General features: G+C 32.9%; 1 protein-coding gene and 1 pseudogene across 1 annotated transcript; both read right to left on the minus strand.

Moving 5' to 3' along the window:
* Positions 1 to 5,503: 5,503 nt before the first annotated feature.
* On the minus strand, positions 5,504 to 6,994 carry LOC131021052 (transcription factor MYB108). Its single transcript, XM_057950131.1, has 3 exons — positions 6,695 to 6,994; positions 6,396 to 6,525; positions 5,504 to 6,309 (listed from the first exon to the last, which is right to left on the minus strand). The coding sequence occupies exons 1-3, from the start codon at positions 6,843 to 6,845 to the stop codon at positions 5,763 to 5,765; spliced, it is 828 nt and encodes a 275-aa protein (XP_057806114.1). The 5' UTR covers positions 6,846 to 6,994; the 3' UTR covers positions 5,504 to 5,762.
* Positions 6,995 to 12,146: 5,152 nt separating this feature from the next.
* On the minus strand, positions 12,147 to 13,008 carry LOC131021053 (DNA topoisomerase 2-like; annotated as a pseudogene).
* Positions 13,009 to 13,851: the final 843 nt, after the last annotated feature.

Consider the following 13,851-nt stretch of genomic DNA (forward strand, 5'->3'; position numbering starts at 1 on the left):
CTATTAACAACCAACATTATAAATACTAATATTTTCGCGACCTCTTATCCAAAATAAATTAAAGAAACTATAGAAAACAAAATAACTCAACACACTTTCTAGAAATTTTAGTGTCTTTTCAGTCAAATATATATTCTTAACACTGAATAAAGTCTAATAATCCGACGTAACCAATGATACCATCATTAAGACCACACGCATTCACCAAATTAAATTCCACACATCCAAATCAAGTTAACTATATTATCTTTGACCCTTGTTTCTCGAAAGCTTAATATTATAATCTCACTTGTGATCAACAAACAAATGGATTGTGCTGCTAATTAATTGAATCTAGCTCTATTTTTTTAAAAAAAATTAATCTTTTCCCCCCTTGTAAATCAAGTCTGTACTGCTACCGCGTCGGTGTTGAAAAGGATAATTATTAAATAAATATGTGATTAATAATTAAACCTAGATATGCTAAATGATTGCCTAATTTGTTTTAGCTCTTTGCTGTTGAACACTCCACTAACTAAGTAACCGAGTGGACTAAGCAGAAGTTTTTTGAGGCTTTTGACTTAAATTAATTGTTTTGTAAGGAATATTTTGAAATGCAGACATAAATTTGACTAGTTCTAGAGGACGACACTACTTGCTTAATTTGTTTTTCTAATTAACATGTTTGACATTAATTAATCAAGTTGTGAGGATTAGTAAACGAATTATACTGGTGAGACTCATAATTAACTAAGTTGGCTGATTTTTAGTATCATGTAATGTAAAGTCAACTAATGAAATATCTTGCCAAACCAATTTTGTACCCTGAAAATAAGGTCGTTTAAACTAATATTTTCGAATATCGGTGCCATTTTTTAGGGTTAGGCCTCAACCCTTTTGAAAGCTTTATTATAAATAAACTCTGACATTCTAAGATAAAATCAACTAATGATATTTATTATTTAAAGTAACTAATAGAAATATTTATTTTTCTTTGGTTAATATATATGAGGACACTAGACCTAGGCATAGATGAATTTGTGTAATTAACATTTTTATTATACTCATATAATTAATTAGTATTTAATGAACGCCAATATTTCACGACACAAACTGATGAACTGTAACTAATTAAGCACTTGCCATCAGCCATGTGTTAGCAACATGATTAAGGAGAGATCGACTCGATACATACTTTGTTATTCACCACGGAATTAGTAGCTACTATTAATGTTGTAACTAACAAATAATTTGTTATTTAATTAGTTATATACTCTTACAATAATAAAATTGTGGTTGTGATTTCAAAGGACAGAAGATTGTGAAGACGAATCAAACAACTTTTTCGTAATTTATATATACATATATAATCTTCTCTCGTTTAACATCAATTTTTTAGAAAAATAAAGTTGACACGCAACTTTTGTACAAATAATTTCACATAATATATCAAGTAAAAGTATATGTACGCAAAATTAAGAAAAGTATGATTGAATATACCTTTAAAAAGAAAAATAAAGTAGGAAAAATAAAAGAGTTTATTTTTAGGGAGTGAAGGTGATAGAGGAAAGCGGTAGGCATAATTCGTAGGGAATGTTACGCCTTGGAAAAACATTCTTTACAAAAAAGGGGCAATAGCCAAAGTTTTGGGAACAGATATAACACCATATATTCAATCCCTTTTATTATTCCCCACTAATTCAATTTCTGGATATGAGGTTTTGAAACCTCCTTTTCGTCATACATCTTCACGCAAACCATACTATTAATTAAGGATGGAAATTATGTGATTAGTTTACAATTAATCTACTTAACTCGATCTGATCTCATCAATATATATTACGGTTTTGAGTTTAATTAGCATGTACCTAATTAAGTCCATACCTACTTATATTAATTTCCTCAATCATCAATTATGATTAAATTAAATTATTACATAATGTATTAATTTGAGGATTAGAACACCCAACTTGACGGTAAAATAGCCCTAACATTAGTATTTGTTAATCTTTTTGAATAGTGAAAGAAGGGCTGCGGATTTAGGCCGTACCCCAAAACCAAAATACTTGTAGCTCACACTTATTATTTAATTAATCCAATAATTTGATGATTAGGTTATGTTTAAAAATGTAAAGAAGGAGCCAATAAGAGCACTATAAACAGTGGGATTGGCTTAGGGGTCCCTTATTATCATTCAAAGGACACCTTTTATTGTACACCAATAACTTATATAGATCGATTTGATTGATCATATACTTTTCAGATGCCACTATGGTCACATTAGGTGGGCCCAAATCAAGCTCTTGGGACCCACTTAAAATGCATCCAATCCAATCGTCGACATCCTCGTGGCACTCTTCCAAAAGTCGTAATGTAGATGGAAATTGGTCCATGGAAAAATCAAGACAACAAAAAAATCCAACTAATTTTCCATCAAAATAATTAAAAAATAAAGGATTTAGTGGTGGATTCCAGTTGTAAATTATATTGCTGCGCATTTTTTGGTAGGTACATTTGTAGATGGATTAATACATACACGATGCAAGGTTTTCGTGTGTAGATACGTTTTGTAGATCTCGTCATTAACAAGTGTCGATTTATGGATTAATTGGCATGCTGGGTTATTTACTAGTTATTATTGAAGTGTCCCACATTGGATTAGAGATAGTGGCATGAGCCATTTTATATGGTGAGGCAACCCTCTCCCTTATAAGGCCTTTTAAGCGAGGAATGGACCCAATATCAATTTCTAACATGGTATCAGAGCCAACTCAATCCAATGATGGGCCCCCCAATATCGTTGTCAACAGATGGCGTTTGGGATAGTCCACGCTGCGCGTGCGGGGGGTGTATTGAAGTGTCCCGGTGGCATGAGTCACTTTATATGGTGAGGCAACCCTCTCCCTTATAAGGCCTTTTAAGGGAGTAATGAGCCCAATATCCATTTCTAACAGTTATGACTATGTAAGCCCAAAGTTGAATTTTAGATTAGCTAGCTTTGTGCTTAGGAATTTTATTAATTAGAACACAAATTTTGCACACTTATCGTGTTTCACAGCAATCCTTGATCAAAATAGGACTATGTTACAATTCTACATACGAAATTAAAATATAGAAAAACAAATTAACACACATACACGTGATCTTCGATTAGTATTTTATACTAAGTTATACATATTTTTATTTGGGGTTATTGCCAGAAAATACATATACTTTGTCAATTTTCTGGTTTATATCATGACTTTATAATTTGGCCAGAAAATACATCAATTTTCAATTTAATTGCAATTATAACATGACTTTATAGTCTGGCCAGAAAATACACCAAATTTCAATTTATTCTCAATTATAACATGACCTTATTTAGATTATTTTTCATCATAGATGTATTAATATTTATTGTATTTATATTAAATTTTTATGTATAAAATATTTTTAATTGATTGATTAATTTTTATAAAAATTAAGTTAGATGATTAATTATTTCATAATATATATATATATATATATACATATATATATATGTATGTATGTATTTTTAAGCCATCAATATAATATCTTGTTTATATATATATATATATATATATATAAATTTGATTTTAATATTCTATTAATATATTATATATATAATAAGTATTTATTTATTTAAATTGTGAAATTATAAAATATTAGGACCAATTAAAAAAATTACGTGCATATATAATAGAAACTATGTTAAAAAGTAAATAATATTATATATTATTTACATATAGATGTATATTTATCAAATATATATGTATTTATATATAGTAGTATATTGTGAGATGAAAAGAAAATTAAAAATATTTAATGTATTAAACTTGATATTATTATACTAAATTAATTACAAGGTCATGTTATAATTGAGAATAAATTGAAACTTGGTGTATTTTTTGGCCAAACTATAAAGTCATGGTATAATTGCAATTAAATTGAAAATTGATGTATTTTCTGGCCAAATTATAAGGTCATGATCTAAACCAGAAAATTGACAAAGTATATGTATTTTATGGCAATAACCCCTTTTTATTTTATTTAAGACATCCCTCTTGGTTCATGAGTTTATATATATTATTCAAAAACGAGAAAATGGTTTTTTCGTTTATTGTTATTTGACATACACAATCATTTTATTCAGAGACGAAAATAAGAGATTTGTACATTTCAATCAAAAGATAAGAGTTGCATGCATGGAGATATGTGTTTTTTTAAAAATGGGGCAATGACAATTTTATGAATGATGTATAGAATGCATATACATAAGCGATCAGCAAATTTCAGGCTCTCCAACAATTAAAAAAAACATACATTTTAAATTCAAATACTTAATCTCAGAAAAATAAATTACTGCAGTAATTTGCTGGTTAAATGAAAATAATCCCAAGAATAGTTTCAATGTTTACGGCTTTGCTTTGCCTTTGAGTGATTCCGTCAAGGAAGCCCAAACTCGTAAATGGAAAAGGAGTGTACACGTGGCGGGTCCGCAACACCTCTTGAATGTTTGGACCACTTCCGATGGCTTCTCCAAAAGGCAAGCGCCCTACAAAGATTCCCGCCGCCGCCACCGCCTCTCTCTCTCTCTCTTACTTTCGCTCACTCAATTTGCAGATGGTGTATGTGAATGTTATCCATTTGTATTCTTGTTTATAATTACCTCTCTCTATATAATATTTGTTTTTATTTTAATTTGTATTTTGCAGTGATCTTGTACAATTCCATCACGTTTTATAATTGTTGGCCGCATATATATCAAGTGCATATACCGTCCATTTTCTTCAAATTTATAACAATCCCATTGAATTTTCTACTAGGGACTGCAATTGGTCCCAACCCCATCAACTATTTTCTGTAATTTTTTCCTTTCAAATCTTTGAATGAAAATGAAATTAAATTTTGTCAACTGTTGAGCTTCAATCTCTAGATATTGCAAGGACGGGTATTGTCAATTACTAGGGATACGTTTCCCACGTGTGTATGTGTGTCCAACTTTGAATAGCAATGAATAAATATGGCATTTATAGTCCGGATTTAATTGATTGATTATATTCAATATTTAAGTACACCTTATTTACTTCACATTTAAATTAGGGTCTACAACCTATATCTTGAAATTAATTTGATGGTTCAAAGAAATAAAAAGAAGAAAGCTCTGATATAATTTTTGGGACAATGAAGCTTGCTGTCTAGTTCCCTCCCTTCAATATTGATGTTTGCCCAAGCAAAGCCAAACAACAACCAAACTTTTGGTGGTTTAAGGTTGATTTATATATATATATGTCAATTTGTAAGCAATTGTTTATATATATAATGCACGTCAATGATACAAGAATAACATATCGGACAGTTTGCTAATTTTTTTTCTACTAAAATGGTAAAAGTAATTTCAATGGAGTAATTCATTAATTAATTGCAAGTTCACCCATTTCTTTTCCCCTTTATCTGCAGCACTCAATCAGCTAGCTATTAACAAATCAACAAATAGATTTAATTAATTAGATCGTTGTAATAAAGAAAAGACCAAGAAATTATATATATAGTCTGTTCCAAAGAATGATACAAATTTCTGAATTAATTTCTTTTGGCCCTCGAGGAATATAAAAAAGAAAGAAAGAAATAATACAAACTCTAAAATGGCACAAGCTAGCTAACTATGACCCTGTCCCTCTCCACCAATTTCTATGGTAATTAAACAAAAAGAAGAAGAAAGAAAAACTAGTTTTTTGTTTTTTTCTTAAGGGGGCTTTGATTATTCAATGTTACATGTTTTAAACATTGTTATTGAATTGTTGTTGTAAGAGCCAGATGTCATCAACATCCCACAAATTGTGGGCAGCAGCAGTATCATCCATGATCCACTGGGTGTTAAAATCCAATCCTTGGTTGAAAAAGTCGGTTTGGTTGGTCAGAGTTTGTTGATCGGCGTAGCAGCTGTTGTGATTGGGCGGATAGGAATACTCTTGGTTGTGAATTACGGCGTAATTCTCCGTCGACTCGGAGGCGCTGGAGTTATCGGGCGTGGTCTGAGAGGCGACCATATTATTAGTAGGCTGCCCGAAACTGCTGCTGCTGCTATTGGGCGTGTTGAGGTGGTAGGGCGGCGGCGGCGGCGGGGCGGCGGGGGCGGAGGAGGAGGCGGCGGCTTGGATTCGCTCGACCAGCCTGGGCATCCAAAGGTAGCGCATGGTGTCCTTGAACTGCTTGCTGTTGACGTCACATTTGAGCTGCTTAGCATGCTTTTGGACACGAGTTCGCCAGTAGTTCTTGATCTCGTTGTCGGTTCTCCCCGGCAGATGCTGCGCGATTTTCGACCATCTGCATGCCACATCATCAATTCATATATATCATACTCCTACATAATTCATTTAAATTATTTACAGAATTAATTGAAAGATATATACCTATTGCCCCAACGAGAATGGAGTTCCAGAATCAAGAGCTGCTCCTCCAGAGTGATGTTGCCACGTCGGACGTCGGGCCGCAGATAGTTCAACCATCTCAATCTGCAGCTCTTTCCGGTTCTCTTCAGCCCTGCACCCACATTCATTTCAATTTATTCATTTTATTTCAATTTTACCCTTTTTTCAACCTAGCTATTCTTTTTGTGTGTATATATCATATATGGCCGGTGCGATGAAATTTTCCTTTTGTTTTTAATTTAGAAAAAAGGAAAGAAAAGAAAAGAAAAGGAAAAACAAACCTGCGCAGCGAGCGAGAGAATTCCAGCGGCCTTCGCCGTGATGCGCTATGTAGTTGATGAGGGTGAAGTCTTCTTCAACAGTCCATGGCCCTCTTCGAAGCTCCATTTCCTCCTCGCTGTAATCGCCTCTCACTTTACCACGTTGCTCCATCTTCGTTTTACCACAAATTTGATTGGTAATTGATGAACAAGTATGTGTGGGGGGATCTAGAGAGAGAGAGAGAGATGTGTTGTGTTGAGTTGAGTTGAGTTGTGTTTTGTTGATATATAGATAGAGATAGGTGGGGGTGGAGGATTAATACACAAGGTGGGGCTTTATATATATAGATGGGATGGGATGGGAATAGGGGGCCTTTGAAATAAAATAAAATAAAATAAAATAAAATAAAAATGAAATGGTGAGAGAGGCAAAGCCGCAATTCTCAATTTAATTATATTTATTAACCATCAACACTTAAAAACAAAACTTTCGGCTTTCTTAACTACATATATATATTTTACTAATCATATCTCTAATTTTGAACTTTGACTTTCTCCCTTCTCTTTGTGCGTGGAAAATATGCATATTTCCTCCTTTCTTTTTAATTAATTTTTCATCTCTCTAAACAATCCTGCATTAATGTATTTTAAATCAAGTTGTCATAGAATTTTTGACTCCGTCACTTCTGGCCTTGGTAGTTGCTAAATTTCCACAATGAAGAATGTCCATGACTAATAAATATTACTATTAATGCTTGCTGCTGGAAATTAATTATTTGACTTGCGGATTAATTAGGAAATTCAGAAGGATTTCCATTACTGATCTTTCATAATCAAGTTACAAGTACGTACATTCATATATGTATAATGGTTTAAATGAGTTCAGATTCCGATGAAATATTATACCCCTTAAAACTAGCTAGCTTAAGAAAATAATTTTAGATTCAAGTTGATGATATCCAACATATCTTGGATGTGGAACGCATCAATGTTTGCGCGCTGTGTGAGTGTAAAAACAATAAGTAAAGATGCAGTTGATTTTGTGTCGAAATATAATTAATTAAATGTGCATTTTGGCTATTTAATAAATTATGTTAGCTACTGCTCTCGTTGAAACCCCACACTATATATTAGACTTCAAATTACTGCACCACCATTATATCACACTTTGGGATGAAAATACATGCACACAACACAATATATATAATATCCTAAGTCGTACATAATGTCTCCAAATTTAATTTAATTTCTCCCAGCCTTATGTTCCTTCACATTCAATCTTTCTGTACGTACGATAATTGTGATTTGTGAAGGGCGGTGCTAATTAATTCAATTTATATATGTTATTGGTGCTTGTATTTAAATAAATTTTCCTTTGAATTATTTATATCTTTATTATTATTAACATAAAAAAATATGCGATTTACTTATATAGTCGATCTATTAATTCCCATACATATAGTGTAGCTAGGCTATGGCATTCGACTAGCCTCGCTGTACAGCTCAAAGCCATAAGATCATAGATTATGCTCGTGCATTAGTTTTTCTCTTCTTTTTTTTGCCTTTTTAGTTAACATCATATTTTATAGGTTTCGGTGGTCGGTTCTCCTCTTAAGCTTATATATATGCATATTCAAAACCTTTCATTATTGAGGTCACGATTGGTTAAACTAATGTTTATATATATACTTGTAATTTAATCAAGCTATAAATTTATATACCAAATAAATATTGATAAATTAATATAGCCAATAACCTATGAATGTGGGAGGAAAATAAAGGGAACTGCGACATAAATATTGTATTAATAGTGTGAATTGATGTCTAATGAATGATCTATATATATTTAAAATTTGTTGCATATGCGTATTCGTTGGGGACCGATACTTCAACCCTGGCATGAGCCTGACCACAAATTTCCTAATAAATGATAATTAAATCTTCTTATATTATGTCGTTAAGTAATATTTAATATTTCTCAAAAAAAAAAAGATTAATCTTACATAGCAACACTTGCAATATCACAAATTATGGAAATTATCCGATTAACTATAATTATAAATTAACTACACCAAGGAGAATTAGGATTCGGTATCGTGCTGAAAAGTCAGAAAAATTAAAGAAGCAAAATTGAATCTGTAGATAATTAATGTAAAAGCATTTCGCCCACTGCACGTCGCCCGAAATAAAATAGCCTACTCTAGATTATTTATCAAAGTTTTCGACAACTTCAACTTTTTCTAAACCCGCTTACTATATTATATTTACTCTATGAGGCTTAACTCATTAATTGGTGTTAATTAGTGATCAATGGCAGCAATGGGTTGAATCCCTTCCTAGTTTGGATGGCTAAAAATAAAAAAATTCCAAGACGAAAACTTTTACACGTGTTATTGAATGAATGTACGTATTTTAAAGATATATACATATCCATGTGCTGATGTGCACTAGTATCTATTATTTGCTTCATCCTTATTTTAAATAGTATGAATCTCTATATAATTCATTTAAACCTTACTCTCTCTCTATACATATACGCATTACTTTTTTTTGGAAATATATATATATATATATATATACACGCATTATTTTTAATTTTTTTGGAAATATATATAGGCATATTATAATATACTGAGGAATCTATATTGCCCTTGAGCGTTAAATTAAGTATGTAATTGGACTATTCATAGTTATAGTCTATACATACATTTAATTACTAGTCATCAACCATCGCAACTTTGTCCTAATCTCATTTCTTTTCTCTTAAAGTAAGAATTTCAACACAATTTATTTTTTATATGCTAAATATAGAAAATTAGAAATCTAGAAGGAGATTGCGTATCCAGCACCTGTTTGAGTGAATAAAATAAAGCCTTTCAATATACATAGCTGCAAAATGCAAATGCATGCACTTGAGATTATATAAATATCATCGATCATTACAAAAATTAATTTTATAGTACAAAGTGTTCTTTTTGTCTCCTATATGGTTTTATGTGGTAGGGATCAATCTTTTCTTTTTTCCTTTATCAATTTTTTTTTTTTTTTTTTCCTTTCTGTTGTTTATTGTCGTTTTCTTGTCAACTGAATATGATTTCACACAAGGGAGTATTTCATTTTGGTACTATACAAAGAATTCCGCATCTTCCACTAATTAATATTATATGGAGTAGTTTACTTTAATTTCATGATTAATAAAATATATAATAAAATATATTTTGGATATTCCAAAATTCCAGTCTATCTTAATAAGGTTTTTTTTTTTTTTGCTTTTTTGCTTTTTTTAAAAAGAGGATCGTCCATCTTAATAAAGTTAATCTTACTATTTTTATTTATCAATGTTAATCATCGGCTTCATATATAGTATACATGTCATTCAAACCAACATCAATCATATTAACTTTGTGTGTTACATTTCATATTTTAATAATTGCTTCACCAATATAATTTGATACTTGTACATTTATGTTATCATTAATTAAATCTAATAATGAAACATGCGTGTTCGATGATAATGAAGTAGTATATAATTAATAGGAAAATTACAATAAGAAAAATCTCAAACCTAGAAAAGATAAAATTCTAGCTCCCAACGGGGTATGATAAGTTGACAACTAATAACCAAATGACGGAATTATCTTTCCCTAATTATACATGAAATTAAAGAATAAGCTTTACATGGTTGTTTATAGCCACAAATTGTAGAATTATTGAATTGAATTTGAAGCTACTAAATCATTCTTGTTGTGGTTAAGAACCAAACTGGTTGATAAATTCGCTAAAAATGGAACTCACTCAAAATGAAACTATCGGCAACTTGAATTCATCTTAGTGGTGCTGCGTGTCAGCCTATGCACATATACAATTCCTATACATTTATTTCTGGGAGTGCGTGTGGATATCATATATTATACTTCATCTCCATCTCTTTTGTTATAAATGACTCAAAACTTTTCGATACGAGAATTAAGAAAAATATGTAAATTAGTTAAAAGTGATGAGACCTACACTTTTTTAAGGATTAATTTTTTCCATTTATGGAAACATACCAGTGGGACAGATCAAAATGAAATACATTATATTTAATGAGACGGAGGGAGTAGTATATTTTAAACTACTTACCCACAATTTTATTTTGATTACATTCCTTCAATCATTAATATTCATGCGTGTAGTAGTTGCATGATTCCATCTTATACAAAAACTAGTTCCCAAACCCTGTAATTGATATGGCATAGAGAATAGAGGTATGGCTTAAATGAAGGGGATCTAACTAGTTTTTGTTACTACTCCCTCCGTCCCAGCCCAATAGGCTCAGTTTCCTTTTTGGGACAGTCCCACTCCAATAGGCCCAGTCTAAAATTGGAAATAATTAGGGGCTCTAATTAAAATTATAACTACTTAATTAAAGGATATACACCCCTAATTAAAACCCTAAAAGCTCTCATTTTTCCTTCACTCTTCCGCCTTTTCCCTTCTCTCTCTCAACAAAGAGCGCCGTCGTGACTCTCCAGAGCTCCGGCCACACAGACCTTAGCGTCTCTGCCGACTCTTCAACGGCCACGAGCACCGCTGCTGTCCATACTCACAACCCCACCGTCATTTCCCAGCGCCTCCGCCGATTCTTCAACGGCCACGAGCACCGCTGCTGCCCATACTCACAACCCCACCGCCATTTCCACCGCCTCTGCGGCTCTCCTTCTCCCCTCTTCCAGCCATGGCGGTCTTCTCCCCCTCCAGATCCCGGAACCTCTGCCAAGCCGCCTCCTCTCCACCCTTTTCTTCTTCCTCTGTCGTCGCCTCTAGCCACCTCCACCGCATTCTCCGCCTTCACCGCGTACACCGGGATCCCCAGATCTAGTGAGGGAGACAATGTGGTGGCTGAAACCGCAGATATTTGGTGGGGTTGCAGATCTCGAATTTTCTTTCTCATAGTTTGATTTCTAAATTCTTGATTTAGGGTTCTTAATTTTCTGAGGAAGACGATGAGTTCTTAGAAATTTTCGTGAAATGGGTAATTTTCGTTGATTTTTGTGATGAGTTCTTGTTGCTTGATTAGTTGATTTCTTGATTCCGTGAAATTAATGAATTTAGGCAGTATATGGGTTCGTGAAATGAATGATTTCTTGATTCTTTGAATGAATTAGTTGATTTCTTGATATCTTGATTTCGTGAAATGAATGATTTTTGTGAAATGGGTTCTTGATTAGTTGTTGCTTGAAAAACTTGAAGAATAATGAATTTCGGCAGTATATGATGAAGAAAGGAAGAAAGGATTTATGCATTTAAATGATGAAAGTAATCAAATGAGATTAAGGAAAATTAAGGGAACATTTAAATCCTTAATTATTGGTGGACCACACCATTTACCTACTAAAAATTGAGTTTCTTAATCTCCGTGCCGAAATGAATTGGGCCTATTGGCCTGGGACGGAGGGAGTATCTCTTAAACCACAAACATTAGCGTGTTACTATCAGTCCAACAATATCTTGATCCATACAATTCATACCAAACTTTGGCAAATCAGGCTTGAAAGTAATTCTAGTCTAGTTGTCCGATGAATTGCAAATCCTAATTTGAGGTTGGGTTTGTGCTCCCATGTTATTGGAGAAGATCTGCTTGTATTGTTTCCGGCGCTGACTATCGGCAGTCTCGATCACAAACTCAGTGGAGAATATATTGGTGAGCTTAGCTCCATAACCCCGCATTTTTCCTACTCCATTGGCATTCTTATACTGGAATCGAAGCGGGAACTTGTCAACAGCTGACCAAATATTAATTCTAGCACATAAACCCATTCATTTGGATGGATCTTCACATGGATCTCTTCCCCAGTGTTGTACACGCTAATGCACTTGGCATCGATGTCTATGTCTATCTTCACCATTGTTGTCGTGAGTCCATCCCTACTTCGTACCAAATCCTCGGTGTTCATCATTATCTCGTTGAAAATCTTGTAAAGGCCGGGCACATAGGTCACCGATCTTTGGATCATCCGCTCGTTGTTGTTGTCGTTGTCGTAGTCGTACATCCATATAGGGTTTTGGTGTGTTTCTTCATTGAATCAATGTAGGTTTCGGGACATAACAAAACATGCTCCGTTTGGGTCTTCTTCACAAACCTTCTCGCCAATGGCATGCTTCCGCTACCGGGAGTCTTCTTCAACCTGCTTCCACCGTTGCCGGTGGTTGGGTAGGACCTGTGCATTATCCATTTCTTGTTTGTCTGCATTCTTATGTTTTTCTTTTTTATTCTCACTGGGATTAAGCCCTTCTGACATTACCGCAATACAATCATTACTTAAAGATGATGAAGGACTGCACCACAATGTACATCTGGAATTCTGAAGTAGAATAAATATAGCAAATATTAGCATCATTATCGTTGTAGATTGCTATAAGTCAATCAAATTTAATTAAATAAGATACCAATACAATATCAAAACATATAGACACTATTTTGCATTGGTAGGAAGCACAGGGATGCCCCCTGGGTTCACGTATGCGATCCGGGGATGAATACACGAAATACGTCCAGAATACGTATTTAATTTCATTATTGGCAGAATACGTATTTTCACTCTGCATGACTGATAAAATGCATGACAATATTATCATTAATAGTAGAAATTCTTTAATTCTATCCTTTTATTTGAACTAATCTTCAATAGTAAATGCTCCTTATCAAGAGGAATAGTTGTGTGGGAATCTTGGAAAAATGAAAGAAAATAAACTAGGGGACGTTAATAGTACATACGTATCAATACAATTTTATTACTTACTTTGAGTCTTTGATATCTATATTTTTACACATTCAATTAAAAATATCAACTATATATATAAGTAAGAGGTTATTATCTAAAACTTCTCCTTCCACCACGACCGTAGTCATGCATTCACACACTTCTTGTCATTAGGGTCAAACAAACTCTTATACAATATGATTAATAATGACAACATACATTCGTTTCTACTGCTTGTTAACATTTCCGAATTAAGTAATTATTCATCTTAATCAAGGATTCCACAATCATTAACCAAGCGATAAGATAAATACTAATTATCATGCAGATGAAAGCAAATCGAAATGAAGATAAAATTGTTTTCCCTACCTGTTTTTATAGTAACATATTATAATATGAAATTGCTAACAAAAAATTAAGGCATATGTTCTGATC

Source organism: Salvia miltiorrhiza, chromosome 4 (assembly GCF_028751815.1).
Source record: "Salvia miltiorrhiza cultivar Shanhuang (shh) chromosome 4, IMPLAD_Smil_shh, whole genome shotgun sequence".
NCBI lineage: Eukaryota > Viridiplantae > Streptophyta > Magnoliopsida > Lamiales > Lamiaceae > Salvia > Salvia miltiorrhiza.